The 12,980-nt window shown below is 38.2% G+C and overlaps 1 protein-coding gene across 2 annotated transcripts in view; it reads left to right on the top strand.

Annotated features, from left to right (window-relative positions):
* The window catches only part of LOC129706211 (glucoside xylosyltransferase 1-like), a 31,799-nt gene that overhangs the window by 15,494 nt on the left and 3,325 nt on the right, over positions 1-12,980 (top strand). For both annotated transcript variants that reach the window (XM_055650277.1, XM_055650278.1), the window contains 4 exons: positions 533-664; positions 2,193-2,444; positions 6,435-6,558; positions 8,392-8,564. In XM_055650277.1, the coding sequence (XP_055506252.1) occupies positions 533-664; positions 2,193-2,444; positions 6,435-6,558; positions 8,392-8,564 (681 nt within the window). The remainder of the gene's footprint in view (positions 1-532; positions 665-2,192; positions 2,445-6,434; positions 6,559-8,391; positions 8,565-12,980) is intronic.

Here is a 12,980-nt window from a genome sequence, read left to right on the forward strand (position 1 = left end):
CTTATTTCTAGTTTGAGTAAACATTTTATATACAAGTGTACGGGGGGGGAGTGAGGTGGGGTGGGTTTTTCTCCTAGAAGATGGTCTGTATCGCAATTTTCCATAAATCAAAGCCACATCATCTGTGTATGCATCCAGAAACTCAAGTTACAAAAATGTGTTTATTTTTTTCACATAAATTCCGTGAAAGTGAACATATTCCATATCTCAAAATTTTTGGTAGTGATTTGTGAATTCTGTAAGGATGAATTTTTCATTACCTGAACGGCTGTAACGCAGAAGCACCTATACTCAGAATTACCAGTCTTTTTGTGCTCGGAGTTGACAGTGACCCTGAGATCTTTTCTATTTATACTCGAATGAAAAGGTACTTAGAATCTATCTTGTATCCTATCCACATGAATCAGAAGCTGAAATTGGCAGTAAAAATTGCCCCAATACATTGTGATTCCCTTGGGTTATTTACTGTGCAGCACTTGTTGTGAAAGGGTACTTGTGGAATATCCTGTTAATATTTTTTTATTATATACAGCTGGAAAACTGGAAGAAAGAATTTCATCAGAAATTCAGCCACACCATCTATCCAATAACATTTCCAGGAGATACAGCAGCAGTGTGGAAGAAACTCTTCAAACCCTGTGCTTCACAGAGACTCTTCTTACCTGTAAGAATTATTTAAGAGGAAGTTGGGAGTACGTGTTGGGGAAGGGGTGGGATAGGGTTAAAGTTATTTCCAGAAGAATCTGCAGGCTAAGATCCAACAGAAAATCCTTGAACAGTTTATGAATGGAATAGATTATGTGGAAAGAAGGCAGGTAGAGCAATTCTCTGTTTTCACGACATATAGATTATTCAGTGTGTTAGGATTGACTAAAGCCAAGATCTCCAGGGTCCATTGAGGGTTTAGGCCAAAACAGGTTAATGACAGAGGCACCGGGTGCCCCCTGAGAAAAAAAAAATTACACTTGCCCTAAGCGCCATACCCCAGCACAATATAAAGATCCACAGTACAACCCTAGAAATAGTGAACCATATCTTGAAAGTCACCTCTCAACAAAGGCAGGAATCAATGAAATTTGCCATAGCCTTCAGTGTGCAAACCTTTGGCTGCCTGAGGAAACATGGTTTGAAATTGAAAACCCAAACCCAGTATCTTCACTTAGTCTTTAGAGTGCAATTAACCCTGGTCCCCTGTATGCATGGGCGGCAATGGCCGCCCATGGCAGGTAGGATCAGCAGACCAATGCCATTGTTTTTTTTTATCAGCTTAATGTCTAGTATCAAGGCTGTAATTCTATTCAGTAGGCTCCAATGGGCAGGCCGCATTACTTGCATGCCTGACTCATGAAACAGTCACAATTCACCAAACATCTACATGATAAGAATTTATCAGGCGAATAAATGAAACAATTCATTTCAAGAGTGGTCTCAAAACATTCTGAGAAAATGTTTAAGGTCCTGTGGGTATTATTGTTCCATGAATGCTCAAAAATTACTCTGAGCATTTGGAATGGCGAGAACTTTGAATCCATTTGTTGTGAGCACAGTGTAAATTAGAGAAAACTTCTACTTTCTTGGGAGCTATCTTCCCATCTTGGAAACTGGGAACTATCTGCCCAACCAAACACCACATGTGGCTGAGCCTGAGAGTACCGTAATGGTCTTCTCAGCCAATTTGGAGGCCAGAGCACTGGAGTCAAAGCAGGTCATTTTCTGTCCTGGGAGACGAGCTTAGAAGTGATGATACATTCGGAATGCATGGTTTAAATTATAATCCATCGCAACAACTAGATAACTCAAAATAACTTGCTTATCAATTTAATGATCAAAACGATCCCCATTCATATTCTTTTCAGGGCTAAGGTACTTTGCACCCATGTAATTTTGAAGTTGAATTGCAATTTTAATGTAATCCCATCAATCAATTTACTTCTGACGCATCCAGAGACACCAGTGTGATAATCATGAGATGATCCTTTCTAAAAAAATGATGGGGAGATTACATTGTAAAAATACGTAAACTTACTTGGTATTAAAACACTTGGAACTGAAAATATTGACTGCACAGCGTGATCTGTTCCAAATAGAGGTATCTTGAGCAATCAGTTTGGGTGTAGATCCATGCTATGTTAATTAAACTACATCTGCTTTGCCTAATGGTTTTTCCTCGTGTGTACTTGTTTTTTTTTAAGTTGATCCTGAAGAACGTGGATTCCTTGCTCTACGTGGACACTGATGTCCTTTTTCTTAGTCCTATGGATGACATATGGGCTTTTTTTGAGGATTTTAATCAAACTCAAATCGGGGGAATGGCCCCAGAACACGAGGAACTGCGAATCGGCTGGTACAACCGCTTTGCCAGGCATCCATATTATGGGAAAACTGGAGTCAACTCTGGAGTAATGTTGATGAACATGACCCGAATTCGAAAAAAATATTTTAAAGTAAGCACATATGGGCTCTTTTGGTTGTATTCTGCAATATTTTATGCATCGTACACAACATGCTGGAGTAACGTGGCAGGTCAGGCATTATCTCTGGAGGACATGGATAGGTGGCGTTTCAGATCGGGACCGTTCTTCAGATGATGAAGGGTTCCGACCCAAAATGTCACCTATCCATGTCCTCCAGAGACACTGCTTGACCTGCTGAGTTATTCCAGCTCTGTGTCTTCTTTGCAAGATTCTGGCATCTGCAGTTACTTGTGCCTCAATATTTTATGTATATTGTGTTTGATCTATCCTAATGTCCTTTGAAGAGTGTAGGAAGCTCAAATTGATATATTTGGAGTTAATGATAGTGAAGCATGAGATCTATTAAATCACTGTTAGTCCACAGTTTTTTATTGCATTAATTATTGTGGTATTGAATGATTTAGTTGATTTTTATGAATGAGATATAAATCATATATTGTAAAGTTTTAATTTAATGAAGTACATAATCAATCACCCAAATACAGCTGATCAATAAAATTTATGCACTGAACCTAATTCTTGGCTTCAGTTGACTGTATGAATCTTTGTTTAGAAACATCTTTCAAATGTTTTTGTGTCAATAAGCGTCAGGAAGTTGGAGGTGCAGTGTGAAATATATTTAATAGTGCAAAGCCTTCCAGTTTTAATCTAATATCCACACACCCTGCCACTTTCCCGCAGCAATCACAGAGTAATGATTAAGATAGGTAAACCTAAATGATATTGCACTTGCCAATATCCTTGTTTTCTTTTTGACCTTTTTTAGCTCGGGTTAAGTCTTTGTAATTCCATTTGGGGCATAACATTATAATAATTTAAACAACAGACTATTTGAAATACCAGCTGATATTCATTCGCTTACAGGAGAGTAATATAGTTCATGATTAAATTAGAGAATCATGCCGCAGAAGACATTTTCTTAATTAATACCTGCAATCTAAGATCTTGAAAGTATATTCTGCAGGTTGTTAGTAATTGTCGCTTTGACCATATGATGGCGCTATTGGGCTTTAATGCAAAAAGGCTTGGGTTTCAATTTAAATGTGGGGAAAAAAACTAGTTGTTGAGTAATCTGTCACAAGCTTCTAGTTTTAAATTGGCTTGCTTTCACACTAAAACATACTTAAAGTAGAATAAATGATTGCTTATAACGACGGGAAAACTGACTGCAGCATTGCAACAGTTATTTTCTGTTGATTTAGATTTGTTGCTCAGCACTGCTGAAACTTAAGACTGCTATGTATAATTAGGAGTTCATTCATCATTTTTGTGATGAAATCTATGTGGTGTATCAGGGAATATTTTTCATATTCACTTGTGGTTTACCAAATTAATTCCAATAACATGTACTTCATTTTTTTATATATGAAATATCATGTATCAAAAGACATTGTAAAAGTTGTCATATGTGCATCAGCATTTTTATTAGCATAGTGGTTTGGGCATTTGTTTTGGATAATTTTAAGTGCCCTGAATGGCAGGATCAGCAAAAATGGACAGTTAGATATTCTGAAGAATTGCATGTTGACTTTGTTATATTTGAATCATCCCTTTCAAAGCTAAAACTTTAACAACCACTGCTCTTGGAATTGGAGACACATCTAGAAAATAGAACGGTACAACACAGGAACAGGCTCTTCGGCCCATAATGTTTGTGCCGAACATGTTGCCATGATAAACTAATCTCACCTGCCTGCACATGGTCCATAGTCATCCATTCCCTGCATATCCATGTGCCTATCTTCAAGCCTCTTAAATGCCACTATTCCATCTGCCCCCACAGCCACCCTTGGCAGCACTATCAAGGCTGCCACCACATTCTGTGTAAAAAAAAAAAACTTGCCCTGCACATCTCCTTTAAATCTTACCCTTCTCACCTTAAAGTATGTCTTCTAGCCTTTGTCATTTCCACCCTGTGAAAAGGGTTCTGACTATCTAGCCTATCTAAACTCAAAGCCATTCAGCGTGTGAACCAATTTGGAATGTAGGCCTTACAAAACACCAACTGCATCTAATAGTTTACCTGCAATTGTCATTTCAAGTTGCATCACGTTATATGCTTTCCAGCTTCTATTGATTGCAAAATTAGTGTCTGGGTGGAAATTTTGTTTTAAAATTATGCAGAAGCAGGCGTAGACCATATGAGCCCTTAAACCTGTTTTGTCATTCAATAAGATTAATCCTGATCCTCTGCCTCGTCCTGTCTTCTGCCCAGTTTCCATTCCCATTGTTTCCCTTATCACCAAGATTAATAGATTGTGCTCACTGAGCATGCTCAGCACTGAGCATTGACAGGCCCCCAGGTATGAGATTTACAACCTTGTGAACAAAGAAGGTATTTCTCCACTCTGGACTAAGTAGCATAGACTCTGTCCTAGATTTTCTAACGAGGGAAACTCTCATATTTCGAGCTGTTAAAGGTCCACCTTACCAGCTCTCCTGTCATAAGCCAAGGACGTTGGGTCAGGAATTAATCAAGTGAATATTTGATCCACTATGTCAAAAACAATTATATTCTTTACAGAGACCAAAATTGCACATATTACTCCACGCTCTAAATATCCACCCTGTCAATCTTTTAGTTTTTCATTAATCCTTAGTTTCACAAAACCATCCTTCAACTGAATAGTACAGTACTTCCAGTTGTGGTCGAGACATTCCGTAATTTCAAGTGAAGTTCTGTTTTGATATTTAGAATGAATTTGAAAAAATGTCTGTGTTTATGATTGTGCCTAATGTGATGTCCTTACAGTGCATGTCATGAGAAATGAAGAGAGCTACCATTATATGTGGGACAGAAGTCTAGTTGGCTTAATGAGGTTGTGATTTTACATCTTTAGGGCTCTGATAGTTACTGCTTGAATGCTTCCATTGTCTAGGAGTCCTCTTAGTTTGAAGTTTTTGAGATTTTTCTGCATAATGGGGTAAGAGCCTAAAATTGCCCAATCGAACCAATCGTATTCTGAAATGAACAATGAATAGCTGTACATGCAGTAGTAGATGCTTATAAAGGCTGGTACAAAGAAATAGAAAAATAGAGTCCATAATTGGTTTATTCACCCGCATTGCAGCCGCCGCTGCTGTTGGTGTGCATATGTGTGTATGTTTGTCCGTCAGTCTTCACCTGCAATAAAATTCCAAAAAGCAAAAGTTATTTTCTCAAAAAAGAGAAGGGCAAGACATCACATAATTTGGGTCCCTGAGGAAATAATTGCCAGAAAATTGTCACCAGAGAGTTAGGGAGATACTTTGTAACTGGAAGGCTAGTAACTAGGTAGACTGATTCTTCAGAGTAATTGAAATAAGTAGCATATTTGCATTTTGGAATAAGTTGAACAAGCACATGCGGGGTAAAAGAATATGATGCAGCAGAGTGAGAGGGGGGATCTATCTTTATAAATCTAACCATGAGTGGAATTGCTTTCGGCTGAACTGTCTGAAACAAAGAATTTACCAAATTAAGCTGACAGTTTATGGTCTAATACATGCACACTTCTGTCTTGTTTGATGTTTGCATGCTAGTGTAAACTGGGTATAAATTGTGCTTCAAGCATTTGGACCAATATATAGTGTGTTTGATGATGAAAGGCTGCGATATTTCTGGTGTCCTAAATAATCAGCAGTTGATATGAAGCCAACTGAAAATCTCCATCTGAGATTTGTTTGCTGTGTTGGCAAAAGGACAACTGTTTCTTGCAGACAAAAATGCTGGAGAAACTCAGTGGATGAGGCAGCATCTATGGAGCGAAGGAAATAGGCAAAATTTCGGGCCGAAACCCTCCTTCATACTGAAATCTTCTTCAGACTGTTTCTTGTCACTTGATTTTAGAGTGCTTTAGTTGTGTGGGGGACATGGGTATTTTTATTTGAAAGTATATATGTTTCTATTGCAAGTTACCTTCGGCTGTTCATCTGGGGCAATTGATTGTAGTATTAAAATTAGTATTTTTACTTGTGTAGAATGATATGACAACTGCACGGCTCAAATGGGAAGATTTACTTCTACCTCTCTTCAAAAAGTACAAACTCAACATCACCTGGGGAGACCAAGATTTACTCAATATTGTTTTCTATTACAACCCAGGTAAATTTCTTGTTTCCCTTTCTTGGTTACATTCTCTATCATTTAGAAATAAGGAATGGCAGATGCAGGTTTACAAAGCAAAACACTAAGTGCTGGTGCAACTCCGGGGGTCAGGCATTATTGGAGAACATGGATAGGTGACATTTCAGTATGGGACCCTTCTTCAGACTGATTTTGGGGGGGTTGGTGGAGAAAGAAAGCTGGAAAAGACGTGGGACAAGATAAAGCCTGGCAGGTAATGGGTGGATACAGGTGAACGGGAGGTGTCAAGTCAAGTCAAGTTTATTTGTCACATACACATACGAGATGTGCAGTGAAATGAAAGTGATAGATTGATAGGCAGATAGTTGGACAAAGGACAGAGATGAAAAGACAGAAAGTATGAGACAAAAGATTGAAGAGTTGCAAACTAACGTTAGAGGAACAAATGTACTTGGAAAGGGAGGGAGTGGGGAGAAATTGGTGCGATTCCACGTGTGGCACAGGGGGAGTGAAAGGGTGGAGAATGGGGGGATTGGGGGTAGAAGGAAGAGTGGTTTTGGAGTTACCTAAAATTGGAGAATTTAATGTTCATACTGTTATGCCTTAAGTTACCCATATGTTCCTCCAGTTTGCCTGTGGTCTCATTCTGGCAATGGAGGAAGTCCAGGTTATCATCTGGGAGATCCAGTAGGCCTTGACGGACCGAACGTGAGTGTTTGGCGAAATGATCGGCGATGATGTACAGGAGGCTACATTGGGAACACTAGATGCAGTGGATAAGGTTAGAGAAGGGACACATGAACCTCTGTCTTCCCTGGAAGGACTGTTGGGGTCACTGGATGAAGGTGAGGGAGGTGGTATAGGGACAGGTATTAGATATCTTGCAGTTGCAGGGGAAAATTGTAGGGGGTGGTTTGGATGGAAAGGGATGAGTGAACCAAGGAGTTTTGGAGGAAGCGGTCTCTGCAGAAGGCAAGAAAGGGCGGGGATGGGAAGATGTGATTGGTGATGGGATCGTTGGAGGTGTCGGTAAATGATGTGTAGGATGTGGTGGCTGGTGGGGTAAAAGGTGAGTATCTTTGTTCTGTCTCGGGGAAGGGGAGCGAGAGCAGAATTCCGGGACACAGAGGAGATGAAGGTGAGGGATCCATCTATGACAGTAGGATGGAAACCATGTTTACTAAAGAAAGAAGACATCTTAGATGGCCTAGAATGGTAAGCCTCATCTTTGGAACAAATGCAGCGGAGACAGAGAAATTGGGAGCAAGGGAAAGCATCTTTGCAAGAGCCAGGGTGGATGAGTAGTCTCGATAACTGTGGGAATCGGGAGATTTGTAGTAAACGTCAGTCGATGATCTGTTCTTGTGATGGAGACAGGGAGATTAAGAAAGGGGAGAGAGTTGTCAGAGATAGTCCAAGTGAATTTGAGGGCTGAGTGGAAGTTCGAGGCAAAGTTAATAAAATCAACGAGTTCTGCACAACTGTCCATGTTTTCCTGAGACGCTGTCTGACCGCTCGCTGAGTTACTCCAGCACTTTGTGTCTTCTGCATTTATTGTTCATGTAATTTTTTGACCATGGAATTTGAGTTGAGAATTTTTTATGGCATTTTAATTTGAATGACAAAAATAAATAATGCAGATAAGCTACAAGAATAATTTTATATTTGATACATGTCAAATTAAAAATAATCTGAAAGATTTGTATTTCTTTAAAAAAACCCCATAAAATAGCAATAGACAATAGGTGCAGGAGTAGACCATTCGGCCCATCTAGCCTGCACCACCATTCAATGTGATCATGGCTGATCATCCACAATCAATAATTTGGTATTATCTTTATTCTATTGCAGAAAGCCTTTTTATTTTTCCATGCCAATGGAATTATCGCCCAGACCATTGTATGTATGGCAGCAACTGTATGGGAGCAGAGGATGAAGGCATCTTTGTTCTTCATGGAAATCGAGGAGTCTACCATGATGAAAAGCAGCCAGCTTTCAGAGCTGTGTACAAAGCAATAAAAAATGTAAGTACTGCATCTTCAAGATGTAGCCTCAGATAATTAAAGCTCTTTATTCTCTCTGTTTGATATTATCCATTGATGCACAATAAGTGTAATACTTAAATATAGTTGCAATGAAGCATTTTTGTGAAATTTACGAATGCGACTGCCTCTGGGTCTGGTGTTGCTCTGTGAATTCATTTTTCATTTGCGCGATGTTATTTAGTTGGCTTCTGTTACACGTTTTAAGTCTGGGAAGGCAATGGTTTCCAGCATTGAAATATGATGTAGCAGTAGTTATTTTTCTCTAAAAATCAATAGTAATGGCCCTTGTAATTAGTCCAATGCTCTTAGGGACATTTTTTCTTTTTCAATCCTCAGCAAAGTTACATCAATTAAAGCCAGCACTCTGGCAGGTAATAAGCTATTGTGTACACATAAAGCTCCCACCCCCTTCATGTGTGCAGCACTTATGAGTTCCTTTTGTACTCATTTACTTTTGTATAAATAATTATATAATAAGATTATTCCTTCCACTAGTTGTTTAATGCCATCCATTAACCTTTCTAAACACTAGAACATCAATTAATACTTGTTTAACTGCAAAGATTGGTGCTTGATTCCGTTATTTAATATCCATCAATGACGAGCATGAAGGGATCTGGTGATATATCCAACTTGCTAACGATGAAGACACAAGAAACCACAGATGCTCGAATTTGGGTGGAACACAAAATGGTGGAATAATTCAGTGGGTCAGGCTACATCTCAGCAGGACATGGAAAGGTGACATTTAAGGATGAGACCCTTCTTCAAACTTAGCTAAAAATTAATCTTGCTGACGAAGTAACTGTGAGAAGGATGTAGTGGCTGCAAAAGATATGGCCAGTAAGCTGAAAAGTGGGTGTAGTAATATGTGGAGAAGTGTAAACATTGACTTTGGAAATGATGAATATTAATTTTTTCCATTCACATGTACTGAGATTTGCACGCACATGAATTACAGAAGGTTAACATCAAGTTCAAGTCCTCCCCACCTTACAAATGCCCGACTTATAAACATACAAACAAGCATTTAGGAGGATGGATTTGCCATTTACTGCAGGGTTGTAGGCATCTTCTGTCATGTGGGAACTCGGTTCACAGTCTCACTTGGGAATGTACCCTGCTGTAACCTGTGGTAAACAGCAAGAAGAGAAAAGGGTCTTTATTTCCAAGGAACTGAACTAAAAGAGGAAGGATGTTTTGCTGCAATTTTGCAGCGTTTTTTTGAGATGGACATGATTATTAGTACATTTATACTATATATACTTTTAGTCTTCTTGCCAAGGAAAGATATACTGGTATTGAAGAACAATAGGTTAGATCAGAGGCTTGATTAGAATGGCTCTTTATTCTCTGAAATGTTAGGTGTTTCTCTCTCCACTGATGGCAGCTGACCTGCAGATTAATTCCAACAAGTTCAATTTTTGTTTCAAATTTTCAGCTGCTTTAAAATGTTGCTTTTTATAATTCTCTGGAGCTTAGAATGAGTATGCATTTATGAGGACAAGACATTAAAGTGGAATTGATGTAGAAGTTCAGTCAAAATATTGACTTGAGCAGATCATATAAATGTTTCCCTATATCCAATGTTGTTCAACAGAGCTCAATTTTGGGCACCTGTGTCATGTAGGATTATGGAAGCTTCTAAAGCATTTCCAAGTATATATATATATTTCCAAGTCATAATTGGTATTAGTGATCATGATAAACATTTATTTTGGTTATAACTGTAAGTTCTATACACAGCACAGTTAGCAGTTCAAAGTTGTTTCAAAAATGCTGAGATGATCAGATACACAGAAGTGAAGCCACACACACACATTCTGAAGTCTTACTGAGTAATCACAAGAGACTTATAAAATTAATAAGTTTGCTCTGAGATTTTGAAAATCAGCATCTTTTCAGGCTGTAAAATAAAAATCCTAAAATTCAGTTTAAATTTATATAATTAAATAATAGCAAATCAATGGTTGCCTTTTCATTGACAGCAGTTGCTACAACAAAAGATAAGTTATCTCCAATTTAGAAGTTGAGACTGTATTGATTACAGCGGAAGTGTATTGCTATAAAACTTTGATTGCAGTGTCCTGTGAGTATCATAAAGCTGTATATATAAAGTGCTTTTATCACTCAATGCAATTTCCTTGATGGTCTTATTTTGTATTCTGTGGATGTTAGCATTAAGGTCAGTCCAATAGAAACATTAAAACATTAAAGAGTTTTTTTCAGGAGCATAGAAATATGAGGAGAGCAATTGTCCTAATAACCTGCAATGGATTTATCAGCTAAGGTGTATGTAACAAATATAACTGATTCTATTCGCTCATGATTGCTATTTCATTACGATAGGAACATTACAGCCTGCAAAATGCAATGAATTCTTCTGCTGCCAGAATGTAGATTGTGTCCATTTAAGACTATAAAGTCTAATTGAGATCATTCAAAGATTAATTGTTATTTAGACCGGGATCATTAACTCCAGCTTCATTGGTGGCAAGGTCAATTGAGTGTCTATGGTATTTTTTTGTATTGCAGCAGAAGTTCTCATTAAATTCTATGATTAAATTGGAAGTGATGAGAAGTTTTTCAGGTTTTAAGTTGCCTTTGGAATTTATGTCAGTAATTGATAAATCCATATTTCCTTTGGCCCACTATCCTAAAGGGATAGTGAATAGTTAGTATTCACAAACTATAGTTATTATTAACTAATACAAAATAAGTTAGAGGGTTTAATTATAAACACAATTCATACATTTTGGGTACACCGATAGTGCAGTATGATCTAATACGTCAGGTGAGAAAACTGTGAGGGTACTACAAACTCCCCAATCATAATAACAAGAAGCAGTTTATCCTTTATTCATTGCCTGGTGTCTGGGCATCAGGAAGCAGACCAGAATTTATGGTCCTCTTTTACAGCTAATGAACGGAATAGCTAGCTGGGCTAGATTGAAGGGTACTTCAGAGTCAGTCACATTGGTTGCTCAGGGGTCACACATAAGCCAAACTGGGCCGATCTCCTCCTCTTATGGACATTAGTGAGCCAGGTGGGTTTTTACAACAATCTTATATTTTTGTGGTTATTAGTAATGTCCAGTTTGTTTTAATTCCTGTTATTTAACTGAATTCAATTTCCACACGTGCCAACGAGAGATTTGATATTGTGCCTCTGTGAAACTAGTCCAAGCCTCCAAATCACCAGTCATTAATTTAACCACAGTGCTGTCACACTACCATTTTGCAGAGTGCCAGATTTAAATTCTGTTATTTTGAAATCCTGTTTTTTATATATTCTGATATTCATCAGTGTCAATGCTGTGATCAACTTCAAACCAAGTTAGTTGATAGAAACTCTACTCATAGCTTGATTCTTGCTCCTCCATCTTCAAGCATTCCTGCGTTATGATTACACAACTATTTGTAGTATTGCATAATTCACCATTTCACTATTGATGTTTTTTAAAAACTGTTTCAGTTGATCCCAAACCTATCTCTCAAGTTTTATTTTTCAAGGTTGGCTATTTCATCAGGGCAATATTTAATGCAAATGCATATCATAGCCTTTGTTGTTCCCAATGTCTTCCCACTGCCTATATTACTTTCACCATCTGACCTGGTCCTCATATTTCAATGGCCCTGGCTAGGAGTATCAATTGTAAGGGTTGTGTTTTGGGTGAGGCTTGTTGTGGGCAGGTGTACTGTAAACTACACAGTATAATATGACCAATGACACTGAGAGCAAAATCGTCTCATTGGGTCGGACAGGCCCTGCTGGTTATCCATTACTAAATATTGACCATTAATGTCTAATGGTAATACTTCAGATCAATAAGGAAAATATACATATTGTGTATTTGTTTTTATCATACTTTAAGTCAGGAGGCTGGAGAACTTCCTTCTTGCCCAACCTCAAATATCACATCTTTCACAGCATCAGCTTTATTCAAAATCCTAAAGGTTCAAGAGTAAAGTCTGGAATGGAGGATTGGGAAGGATGGTACTTCAAAGAATCACACTGTCAATGATGCCTATAACAAGTCTTTAATTGCAGTGTGAATTTGCTGCAGAAGAATCTGTCCAGGCCTAGGCTGGTGCCCCAAAGAGCCTTTTGATCAGCACAGAGATTGAGGTTGAGATGGAATGAAGGGAGGAAAGAGCACAGAAATCAGGGATGTCAGGAAAAAAAAGTCCATTTCCTTTTTTTTTGTTGACTTGCAAATACAGTTCTTAGTTACTGATGTTAATCCTATTAGCATCCTCAATATGCATATTCACTGTGAGTTTATTGTCACAAACTCCAAAATCGCCCTAGATTTAGTCAGAAGAAGGTATTGAAGACTTAAAGGCGAAGTCCTGGGGATAATTTGGGATTGGAAAACAAGTGGTGAAAGAAGT

This window comes from Leucoraja erinacea, chromosome 19 (assembly GCF_028641065.1).
Source record: "Leucoraja erinacea ecotype New England chromosome 19, Leri_hhj_1, whole genome shotgun sequence".
In the NCBI taxonomy this organism is placed as follows: domain Eukaryota; kingdom Metazoa; phylum Chordata; class Chondrichthyes; order Rajiformes; family Rajidae; genus Leucoraja; species Leucoraja erinaceus.